The sequence below is a fragment of the Mustela nivalis genome (assembly GCF_964662115.1).
Source record: "Mustela nivalis genome assembly, chromosome: 14".
Lineage (NCBI taxonomy): Eukaryota > Metazoa > Chordata > Mammalia > Carnivora > Mustelidae > Mustela > Mustela nivalis.
Genome location: NC_139033.1, coordinates 63425015 through 63437455, shown reverse-complemented (window position 1 = coordinate 63437455; position 12441 = coordinate 63425015). Strand labels below are relative to the sequence as shown.

The 12441-nt window shown below is 43.1% G+C and overlaps 1 protein-coding gene across 4 annotated transcripts in view; it reads right to left on the bottom strand.

Moving 5' to 3' along the window:
* KCTD1 (potassium channel tetramerization domain containing 1) overlaps positions 1 to 12441 on the bottom strand; it is a 180787-nt gene that overhangs the window by 20980 nt on the left and 147366 nt on the right. For all 4 annotated transcript variants that reach the window (XM_082698889.1, XM_082698891.1, XM_082698888.1 and 1 more), the window contains exon 3: positions 2837 to 2981. In XM_082698889.1, coding sequence (XP_082555015.1) covers positions 2837 to 2981 — 145 coding nt within the window. The remainder of the gene's footprint in view (positions 1 to 2836; positions 2982 to 12441) is intronic.

Genomic DNA, 12441 nt, shown 5'->3' with positions numbered 1-12441 from the left:
ACGCCCTGTGTCCAGTGCAGAACTCAGCCCCACTTTCTGTCTCCATGTGGGGCCAGAGCCTGCTTTCTAGAAGCAGTGCTGACTTTCTTAACAGCTCTCTGCTCCACCTGCGTCTGCTGTGAGGCCCGCACCTACCCCCGGCCAGCTCTCTCTGCTTGTGTCTGCGCAGGTGTGTCCCCAGGCTTCCACTGGGGGCTGCAGGTGGGAAACCTCCCTTTGGCCTCTGCGTGAGATGCTCGCCAGTGAGTGAGGTGGCATGAAGGGAAGGCAGGAAAGAGGTTCAAAAGTCGGCACAGAAAGGGGAAAAAAAAAAAAAAAAAAGACACATTCAAAATTACCCCTGAAAACCCTCCAGGATGGTGCCATCTGAGAAACAGACTCCCAATATGTTTTCCTTCCGGAATTGGAAGAGATCAGCACTGATAAAGTAGCTTGCCTTCATAAGGAGCCGTGTTGCACAAACCAACTTCGTCTGTCTTTAAAGCCGAATGGCACTCAGCACCGGCACAGGCGCACTCTGGGAGGCCCCTGGTGGGGGGAGCCGGCCCTGGTGGGGGGAGCCGGCCCTGGTCGAGGGGAGCCGTGGGGTCACGTGCTGCCTCAGGCTGATTTCACGGCTGCCGGAAGTGCCCACGCGCGCTAGTTGTGGTTCTGACTCTTTCTCTCCCATTTCCTCACCAAATGTATACTTGGCAGGTGCCCCACGGCTCAATATCCTGAAGGAGAGGATGGACGGAGGCCCTCCCGAGGCCCTACGATTTGGGATCTAATCTTCTGGATCTTTTTTGTGTATTTACGCACACATATTTTTACATAAACACGAATTGGGCTATGCATCTTTTGAAACTTAGTAGTTTCACTGAATGACAAAAATCTTGGCGGTTCCCCCACCCCCCACCCCACATCAGATAACAGAGCTATTGGTGAGTATGTGCCATTGCTGAACATTTTTTTTCGTTGTATCAAGTTTTTGCTTTTACAAATAATATGACCAAAATAAACATCACACATACATGTATCTTTGCATATTTATGCAACTATTTCTAGAAAATAAACTAACAGACTCCAAACTGCTTGATCAAAGAGTATGTATGGTTGAAAACTTAAGAACTGTTGAACTGCCCTCCAAAAATTTTTATTCCCAACCACAATGTATATCCCCAACACTGTATATTAATAATTTTTTACATTTTTGCCAATCCAATAAATAAAAAGGGGTATCTCAATTTTTGTTTCTTTGAGTCTACAGAGATTAAATTATCTTTTCCAATGTTTGTAGGCAATTTCCATATTTTTTCTTTGGGAGATTTGTTTCTATCTAAAAATGTTCTCCGTTGGATTGTCTATAGGTTTCTTATAAATTTTAGGAACCTCTCTTATTAATGATATTAACATTTTATAGTAAATATTTCTTGTAGTCTAACACATGTCTTTTATTTGTATGTGGTTTATTTATGTATTATTTTTTATTTTTTTATATGTGGTGTCTTTAATTCTACTTTTTTTTTTAAAGGCTATGTTCTGGGTATTAAGTCTTCCTTGGGTAGGCCCTCTCTGCCTCAAAATTATGCTTTCAGAAGTTCCTTTATTTTTTTCTGGTATTTTTTACAGTTTTAATTTTTATGTTTATTTCTGAAGTATCTGTGAATTTGACATGAGATATGGCTTTGGCTTTACACTTTTTCCAAATATCTCTGTGCTAACTATCTCAGTGCCAATTACTCATTATTCCTTTGTTTTCCCACTGATTGAATTACCACCTTTTCAATATGCCAAATTTCTTTATACACACATCTGTCTCCAGACCCTGACATTTTTTAATTACTCTAGCTCTCTAGTATGTTCTGATGTCTGGTAGGATACATCTGCCACAGCCTGCCATGACCACCAATATTATCATCCATAATTATTTATTTAGCTATTCTTAAGCTCTGTTTCTTCTACATACACTTTATAAATGGATCAAATTTCATTTTAAAAAAACCTGCGACTTAAATGGGTGTGTTCTGAATTTATCATCTGGAGACAGGTGACATCTTAAAAATATGGAAGCTTCCCATCCCAGAACACAGAATTTCCCTTAAGTATACAACTTCTCTTTTATATTTTAGGTAGAGATCTGCACTTTTCTTAACCAGACTTTGCCCATTTCTTGTTAGGTTTGTTCCTAGATATTATAAACTTTGTTGTTACTATGAGTGATATATCTTTCTATTACATCTTATGATTGGCTCTTGCTATTCTATAGGAAAGCTATTGATTGTGATATATTGATCCTGAACATAGATGCCTTAATGAGTTCTTCATTAGTTCTAACAGTATTTAGTTGGTTCTTTAGGATCTACTTAAAGAATATTAACAGCTGCAAAAATTACATTTGTGTATATTTCCTTCTAATATTAACACTTTCTATTTGTTCCTCTTGTCTAACCTTTGTTACTAACTTCAAAGGGAACAATCTAAAATTTTACTGTCAAGTGGAATACTTGCTTTAAATAGCTGGGAGAATAAGTCTATTAAGCTAAGGAGGTCTCCTTGTATTTCCTACCTTACTAAGACTTAGCAGGAGTAAGCTTTGGATTTCATCAACTTATTTTCACTGTGCTCAGATAAATTATAATTCAGTCTTAAAATAAAATCAGTCCTCATCTGGTCACATAAAACATTAAGGACCATATCCTCTATTTCAGGAAGACAGTGCAACCATGTCAGCGACCTCTGATGCCGTGAGAGTTGGTAATACATTAAAAATGTAGAGCTTGAAATGTCTTGGGGGGAGCGCATCAAAACAAATCACATATTTAATGCTATTGGTAATTTAACGTGAATCCCTCACCTTGAAATCATCAGGAATGAGGAGTTTTGATGTTCGTAGAAAATTCAAGATATATCTGAACATCTGTCCATCTCTGTCAATGAAATAATGCTGTTTGAGACTGTCCAAAACAATGGGCTCTGTACCATCAAAAAGTCTTCCGATTCTGTGATAGAAAAGAGGGAACAGTGAAAACAATTAGAAACGACTGGCTGCTAAAACTAAGCGCTACGGCTCTGTGTCACGGTCAAAGGCAGCAGTTTCAAAGATGGCGGTCAGGAAACACCACCTGGTACATAGTTACGCTTCTTGGAGAAGTACTGATACTTGCTTGATAAATATTTCAGGACCAGACAATTCAAAATAGTCTCAGGCTTTTTCAAGCAAATCCTTTCATTCACTGTCTGGAACCTGTAAAGAAAATGTCCCTGACATGGTGATTACGGCTAAATGCTGTCACTGTGATGGACAACCCTTTCCCCTGGGTTACTTAAAACCAACTTCTCCGCTACTTTAAAAAAAAAAAAATGTTATTGCTCCAAAGTGTCTTTTTAACAGATTCTACAGAGAAAGCAATTTAGTTTTTAAGAAATCTGTTTTCTGAGCTTTCCCCACCCATGAATCACAAACTTTCCAAAAATAAATCAATGCCTATATGCTAACATCTATATTTAATTATAGAAAGGAATCATTGAAAATATCACTCGTCTAAGAGAATATGTTTTTCCGTTAACAATATACAGTCTAGTTTCTTAGGTCTCAGCAAAAACCATCTGTCACAGCCAGGCATCATTATAAAAAAAATAAATACTTGACCACCTCCAAAATATGTTCTAGTACTGGAACACGAGTGGCTACGGGTCATTTTTAAAAACAGGAATCCACGATATGTTTTTCCCATTTATAGAGTTAACAGTTGAACAATGTACTACAGTTAAAGCATTCTGCATTCATTCATTATCATTTATCCCTTTAAGGAGAGCTGAACCTACATATTTCAGTATATATCCAGTTAATACAAAGCGCTCACATTGTACCATAAACAAGTAGACAGCCGGCTGACAACAAATATTGTATATCAGAAAATAGAAATGACACACTAAAAATCACTTCCTTGACCAAAAGGTGCATTGCACTTTTCACTAACAGTGTAGGTGGGCAAATGGCTCTATTTTTTCATGAAAAGCTTTTTTGGAACTCACACAGTCTATCTTTGATTTGGAACATCATTTTATTGCTTTGAAGACAATTTTGAAATCACATGTTGAAATGTGACAGAGGTAAGGGTAAATCGATACTTTTACCCCTTCTAAAATACAACAAACCAACCGACAAACAGAGAAGCTGTTTTCCCTCCTTCCCCCAAAAGAAAAGCTTGGGAATTTGCTTCAATAAAAAATTTTTCAAGGATAATTAGAAAACTCATGTCCTACCTGAAGGTAGTAAGTGCAAAGAAGAGAGCAACTAATTATAGTCAGGTCATATTTCTTTTTTTGACAGAGAGAGAGAGAGAGAAAGATCACAAGTAGGCAGAGAGAGAGGGGGAAGCAAGCTCCCTGCTGAGCAGAGAGCCAGATGCGGGGCTTGATCCCAGGTCCCCGAGGTCATGACAGTCCGGTCATCTTTCTAAAACTCAGTATTTTTCTCAACTGATGTTTTCATCCAACTTTCCATGAATGGAGGGTGATTCACAATTCCTTCCTTCCAGTTTTATCCAGGGTGTGGCTCCCAACCACCCTAGGACTCCTTCACCGCAAGCAACCTTGTCATTCATTTCCCATTAACACATCAATCAAACAGGCTACAGAAAGAAGCAGTGAAACTAAAACACTCTCAGTCACTTATTTATAGTGTTTCCAGCACAGTTTGGTGTAGGATGGGAAAGAACGAGACTTGTTTGCTTATTACTGAGACATTTTACTCTTCATTGTTAACATGATAAACTTACGGTGGACAGGGGAAGAAAAGGGAGTTCTGCTTACTAAGTGCTGTCCAGACAACATGCCCTATCCTCAGCACTTCACGGATGTAAAGGATCCATTATCCTCCTTTTTAAAGATGAAGAAACAGGCTCAAAAGGATGAGTAACTTGCCCAACTAGTTAAGTAGCATTGGAGGATTTGTGCACAGTCTGTTTGATCTTAAAGGGGCCTCCCTACAACGAATGGAATGAAAAGAATTGCCACTATCAAAGGAAAGCTTCTGATCTAGAGTTTTTACTTTCTGTCTTCTGTTTGTTTAGCAAGAGCTTTGCCATGAAATCCAAGCGTGTGTATCGATGACTTCTGTGGCCTGTTATATATGAGTACCGGAGACTGCAAGTCACTTTAGTCACGAGATGAAAATCAAGTATTTTATTCTCAAGTAAGTCCTATGCTTATTTTCTTGGAAGCTCAATTTCAAAATCTAGCCCTGGATGCGCTCTGGTACAGCATGAGTGACTGGTGAATCTCTACAGTCAACAAGTAAGGGAGCGACTGAGTGGTGAGGGGTTTGGCTGGGCCCTGTCCTAGCTGTGGTCTGGGGCAATGGACTTCTCTGTATCTCCGTCTCTCTTATAAAATGATGTCTTTCTGGATGCCTGGGTGGTTCAGGTCATGACCCCTGCTTCCTGGGATGGAGCCCCACTTTGGGCTCCCTGCTCAGCGGCAAGCCCGCTTCAACACGCCCCCCCCCCCCCCCCCCCCCGCCCCAGCCTGGCTCATGATCTTTCTCTCTCACAAAGAAGTGAGTAAAATCTTAAAAAAAAAAAAAAAAAAAAGTTTCTCTTATAAAACTGCCCTTTTCCTCAGGGTTGATGAGAAAAAGCAAAGGGGCTCATGACGAGCTCACAAACAGGGCAACAAGAGGTGTCCCCCGCTCGCGAGCAACGATTTCTGTGGAAGCACGTCTCAGAAGACAGCAGGCACTAGAACTATCTGGGCCTTGGTGTCTTGTGAAAGACCTCAGTGAGGTAGGAGAGACGTGCCATTTAAAGGCTTTTAGGGGGGCGCCTGGGTGGCTCAGTGGGTTAAGGCCTATGCCCTCAGCCCAGGTAGGTCATGGTCCCAGTGTTCTGGGATCGAGCCCCGCATCAGGCTCTCTGCTCAGCAGGGAGCCTGCATCCCCCTCTCCCCTCTGCCTGCCTCTTTGCCTACTTGTGAGCTCTATCAGATAAATAAAATCTTAAAATAAAATAAAATAAAATAAAAGGTTTTAGGGTGAAAAAGCCCCCAGCAAACCCCGACCTCTGGCAGATTCCGGAAACCGGGCCTCCTTGCAATGAGAAGCACCTTCGCAGCCCACATGGCCGAAATGGGAGGCCCAAGGGAAGAGCTGGAGGGAAGTCTGAGGGGAGGCCCAGCGAGGGCCTGGGAGGTGGCTTCCGTCCCTGGGTGAGGCACTGGGGGAAAGCTGGGTCTCCAGTCAGAATCGCTCAGGCTGAAAGAGGACGGAAGCTAAGGAGAGAGGGCTGGTGACCACCCCACTGGTGAGGAGCCCCAGCGAGGTGCACAACCAGGCACGGGGCTGTGGACCCGGAACCTTCCTCGCTCCCGGAACCTTCGTCTCCAGCTCACACCGGGCCCGGGAGGCTGTGCCTGGAGGACCAGGAAGGGAGAGACCGCCAAGATGGCAGCACTTCCCCCCCATCTGGGCCCAAGCCGAGTGGTCTGGGTCGGAGCTGAGAGGGAAAATGCTGTGGAGAGAAGGGCAAGGCTTGGGCAAGGAGAGCCCACGGGCCTCGCCAAGGCACATTCCCGTCGGAGGAGGGCTTCTCCGAGGAGGCGGCGGCCCCATATTTGAGACACCAAATGTCAGGAGTAGTGGAAGGGCAATGGTAAGCTGCTGATTTTTTCTACTTTTTAAAAGGAAGCACGTTCCGAGCTGTGAAAACAATGCGGAAGGACAGGGCGGTGCCAGGGATCGTAAAATGGCGTCCTGGGGTCTGTCCTGAATGCGCCGTGGCAGAGTATTGTTCGGCTAAGCAAACAAGGGGGGGAACATCGGGACATATGAATGGAGTTACAAATCACACCGCAGTGATTTGTAAACTCCGGTGCCTGAAAACGATGTGGAACTGATTACAGTTTACTAACCTTGGAGAACATTCCTGTTTTCCAACTGACCAAGACCAAGCTGGCTCCGGATGATGTATGGCCGCCTTGGTTTTTGGTGTGTTGTTTTGTTTTTGACACTCACTGAACCAAACAGCAATGTTGAGAAAAACGTCCTTCCACGGTTGTAATTTTTTACATTGATTTTTTAACGTTTTGGACAATTTCAAAGTTAGACCAAGGCAGAGAAAATGATACAATAAACCCCCAGTTGTCCATCTAGCTTCAAAAGCTGTCAACTCTTGGCCAAGCTTGTTTCGCAGATAGTTCTATTGCTCCCTCTCTCCGAGTTGAATTTTTATAGTAAACCCCAAACATCCTGTCATTTTATCTGTAAATATTTCATTAACTAATAAGATTATAACGTTTCACTAAAAATGTGCATTAAAAGATACTGAAATATATTTCTCTGGCTTTTTAATATTAACACTATTGATTATTGTTTATGGAACAAATAATGCAGGATCAAGTCTCCAAGGAAATTAAGCTCCTTCTTGTGGAAAGTGAAGTCTGGTTCCCCACTATGGCTCCCCCTCTCTCTGATATTAAAGAATGGTCTTAAATGAAAAAGAGGATGGGGATAGGGCTTGATATACCTTAGTGTGACTCTGTCATCAAGAATTTATTTTTTTCTTGTGCATTCATTCATAGGATCTGGTTTCTTTAATTTACTGTGACTCAGTTCTTTAAGAATTTCGCTTTATTGTGCAGTCATTCAATTATTTATTCTACCCATATTCACTGAGCTTGATCATGTGAAATACAGGGAATGCAGTGGTGAATAAACCACACATTCCTTGCTTTCGTGGAATTTTCCAGTCTGTGGGGTTGGGAACACAGATCAAGTGCAGTGTGTCACTGGGTATGTAGAGTGGGTTATGGGAGTACGTAGGGGGTGCACCCAACTGAACTTGGGGAGGCATGGGAGAAGGAGAAAGTTCAGTGGAGACCTGAAGGACAAGCAGAAGTTGGCAGGTGCCAGGGTGGCAGGTAAGGTCAGGTAAGAAAGGAGAGGGACAGGAAAGATAGAAAGTCTTGAAGCTAGAAGAAACCTGGCATGTGATTACTCACCTCTGGGGCACAGTCAGGCCACCTGAAAAATGAGGCTTGAGCAATAGAGTTAGATCATGAAAGGCTGCATAAGCCACGTCAAGAAGTTTGGATTTGGTTTTGAGGCTGATGGGGGCTGATGTCAGGCTATGCTCTCCAGTCATGTTAAGGAAAAGAGCAATTTAGAAGTGAGACTGAATGAAAACACCAATCTGAAATCACATCTTGAAGATGCAGTTTGTGGCTTATCCACATCCTTTCTCCTCTGCTTTGCTTTTGACTGTGTTATCTGCATACAGCAATGGTTCTTAAATCTGGTGGCACATGGAATCACCAAGGGGCTTTTTAAAAATACCGCCAGATAGTCTGATGTAATTACTGCTTAGGGTTGGGGCCCAGGCATCTCCCCGAGTAAGTCTGATGAACAGTTGAGCTGAGAACCAGTGCGAAGGAGGTTGAGCATAGACTAAAGAAGACCGAGTCAACATCATGGACTTGAGAGGTTTTCAGTCATTCAGTCGCTTTGAACTGTCAGAGCACCTCTTCTGAAACTGCCAACCAAACTTGTAGAAGTCAAAGATCTCCAGAATGACCCAGGTCAATGTACCATTTTACAAATGGAGAAATGGAGTCCCAAACATGTAATGCTCAAGGATGCACGGCTGGCTAGACACAGAGCTGGCCCTGAACCCACCATACTGTCCCTGGGGTAATGGGCAGAGGTCACGTTCAAGCCCATGGAGGCCAACTGCTCTAATGCTAGTTACTATTTATTGAATTGTATTATGTGCCAAAGAGTGAGCTGGCTGTTTTATGGGCTTGATCTCATTTGGTTTTACAATGATCCTATGAGGTGGCCATATTATTCTCATTTCACAGATGAGGAATCTGAAGCCCAGAATGGTTGTCGCTTGGCTCAAGTTACAACCTGGGTCTGATTCAAAAGCCTCTGTCCTTGACCATTAATTTACAATGCCTTTTCATGAGCAATTTCCAACAAAGAAAACGACAACTTAACAACTTTCCTTGAGGAATACATAATTTTCATAGTTCACTGGAGTTTGCTAATGTTGAATGTTATCCCATGAAAATTTGATGATTATCAACTTTATAGACAAACTATCTATTTAATAGCTGTGAAACAAAAAGTTGAGACTCAGGGGCTGATTGCAGGTATACTGAGTAGGTCCCCTAAACTTAATGGAACCCAATCAAAACACTCGGAGACTTCAGAGGTTACTTCCAAACTGTTGGTACAAGGTGAAGGGGCATAAAATAGGATGGAAAAGTGAGCATTCTTAGGACCATGAAAATTTCTGGGGAGAGGAATGACACATGAGGTTCCAACTCCATTTACCTTGCTGCTCTTGTGTTCCCTTATGTGCTATGACCCTAATTTAATTCTGACACACCCCTGTGGGATTTGTCACTTTACAGCTAAGGAGAGGTTTCCAACACTTCCAAGCCTCCACACACCCCATCCTCCTCTTGCCGCCTAGTGAACACCCACGTGACATCAAGCACCATGGCACGTAATATGACACTGGGCCCTGTTTTACCAGAGGCAAGCGGGTTAATCCTTTCTGTTCTCCAGAGCCAGAATGCACATGGTGATCATACAGTGAGGGAGGCAGTAAGAGAAATCTGCAGTGGCCCAGGGCTGAGAACCAAGTGCCACAGACAGACCAAGGGGTAAAGCTGGCGAGAAAAGGGCAGGAGGGAGGTGGTTGGGCTGTCACCCACTTAGCTTCCCTTTGCCAAGAAACGCCTTTTCTCCACTCCTGGGCTTCCAAGCCATGGAAAATATGGTTTGGACTCAAAGAAAAGATCTCATTTAGTTTCTGGTCCAGATTTATTTTGCTGGGGAAGAGATTCAGAGGCAACTGACAAATTACCCCTTTTAGCATCTGGGAGATATTTTTAAATTATAAAAGTAAGACCCACTCAATGTTGAAAATTGGAAAAGTGTAGAGTAGAGGACACAGAAGCAGCAGAACAGGAAAACAATCTGCCATTAGTCCCCCCATTAGGACATTACTTTTAAAGAATCCCATCTGAAGAGTGTTTTTCTTTGAATAATTTTGTTTTCAGAAGCACTTGGACCTTCATACTTTATGTCTACTATTCCAAGTTGGTCTGTTATGTTAGTAACTGATGTCTACTGGTCCAAGTTCCATTCCCAACCAAGTTTCTGTCCTAGTATTTGAGACGTGAGAAGGACAGCAAATGGGATACAGAGCTGGGTGAAGGTGCGTGTGTTTGTGCCCGCACAATCTTCAGGATGTGGGGGTGTGTCTGCATGTGAGAGGGGTGTGGACAGCTGTCACTACAGGAAAACCAGACTCAGGACAGCAGACACGGAGAGAGGAGGCAGTCCTGCAACCAGTGGGGCGCCTCTTCCCCTTTGCTGCTGTGATGGGAAAGGAGGCAGACGGTGGAAGGAAACATGCTAAATTGATAGCTGAAATTTAGATCCTTGGAAGTTCAATATTATAGTCTCTCCATAATAAAAATGTTTTTCTTTAAAAAAAAAAGGGGGGGGGTGAAGCTGGGTATGATTATAATGTTTAAAAAGAAAGAAATCACCAGTCCACTTACTGTTTTAGAAGCCTGAACTATCATAAACAGTGTTTAATATGCTTCAAGTTGTTGTAACAGAACAATTCTAGGAAGAGTTCTTTATAGTTCTCACACGAGCGAAATTCCCTCTGTATTTCATGAACATAGATACAAATTAATTCAAAGCTTGTTTTGAAATGGACAGAAGTAATTTAAGAGAAGGGGGGGAAATACCTTCTTGGTAAGAACAAACAAAACAAATTGTGTCTACTTATGGGGAAGTAATGTTTCCAGTACTGTTCCCTGAGGCAGCATCATTTTCTTAAATGATACATAGAACTGAAGAAACCGGGGGAAAAGGAAAGGCAAGTCTAAAATATGAGAAGAATTATGAGAGTAAAACAACTCTGGAACTCGGAATTTTGGAGAACCGATCACTGCTGGGACTACTGACGGCTGAGGGGGGAGTTCGGGGCCACTCAGGGGCCTGCTAATCCCCTAGGAATCTCATGAGTGCCCCCAGCTAGGACTCTGATTAGAACCATTTTTTTTTTCTAAAATTGAGAGAGTTACATTAACTGTTAACTTTGAAAAATATATTATTACAATTAATATGATTTTTTTTTAAACCACCAGAATTTATGTTAAGTAGGCCTTTTCTTTCTGCATTTACTGAGTGCCGATCGTGTTCCTGGTGCTCTGCCAGGCCTTTTCAAATGAGCATAATGAAGTCCCATTGGGACTCAAGGATGGACAGAGGGGGACCTAGCTAGCACAGGGCAGGCAGGGAAGGCTTCCCGCAGGAGGCAATGTCTGTGCAGGGTTGTAGGGATCATGAAGTATAAGGAGATGGGCACAGGGGCTCGGAAAAGGGATTTCAGGCAAGAAGGAACATGACAGTGGGAACACAGCAAGCGCAGAGCAGCTCTCTCAAAGTGCGGAGCTCGGAGAGCATGTAAGGGCACTGTTATTCCCAAGAGCTTGAGCGTGGTGCTTTCTGGAGTATCTTAGGAGCCCCCAGCACATTCAGCCCGAAAACTCATAGACCTGCGTTTGATTCCTGACTCTATCGTCTTTCAGACCAAATCAATGAATTTTGATTTCCTCATCTGAGAAACGGGATACTACTTAACCCGAAGAATTCTTAGGCGAATAAATGGATGTCCAGGAAGAACTACATTTCCTGAGAGTTCACTCTGTGCAGGTCATAGCACTGAGTGCTCACAACACGCCTGTGAGGGGGACACTATCAGCTCCGTTTTGTGGGGTTGCCGTGGCCAGCTTCTCAGCCCTGAGGCCAGAACTGACACTCCGGCAGCTGGACTGTGGACCCCAGCTCTGAGCCGCTCCCTGACCGCCCAGCGCTCACTCTGCTCCTTGGCAGAGCACTGAGCCTGCCTGGCACGGGCTCAGGAGATGCTGACAGATTTTCTTCCTTCGGCGATGGTGGGCTATGCCAAGACGGAATTCTGACTGTATATGAAATCCTTTTATGCATCTGGAATTGAAAGAAAACCTTCACAGTCACGTGGTCCTATTCTCTGATTTGAGCAAATGTCTGCTTTAAAAATGATTTCGAGAGCTATTTTTCTAAGATCAGTCTAGGATCAGATCATGGTATCCTCCCCTGGGAGCCCACTTGGGTATTTTGGGCTCAAGCAGTTCCTGTTTAGGTTCGCTGTTGCTTTTTATTTGGGCAGGCATGCACGCGTGCACAGGTGCACACGAGCCTGCCCCATCGCCCACCCCGCCCTCCTCCCAACAGTCTGTTCTATATTGGGAGGGATTTCTGACACTCCTTTTTTCTCTTGATTTGAAACTCTAGAATATGTTTTCCATTCTACAATAATAATTACTCTTCAGAGAAAAAAGTTATAATAGCTAACATTTTTTGAGCCTGTTAGACACAATGTTAAAAACTGG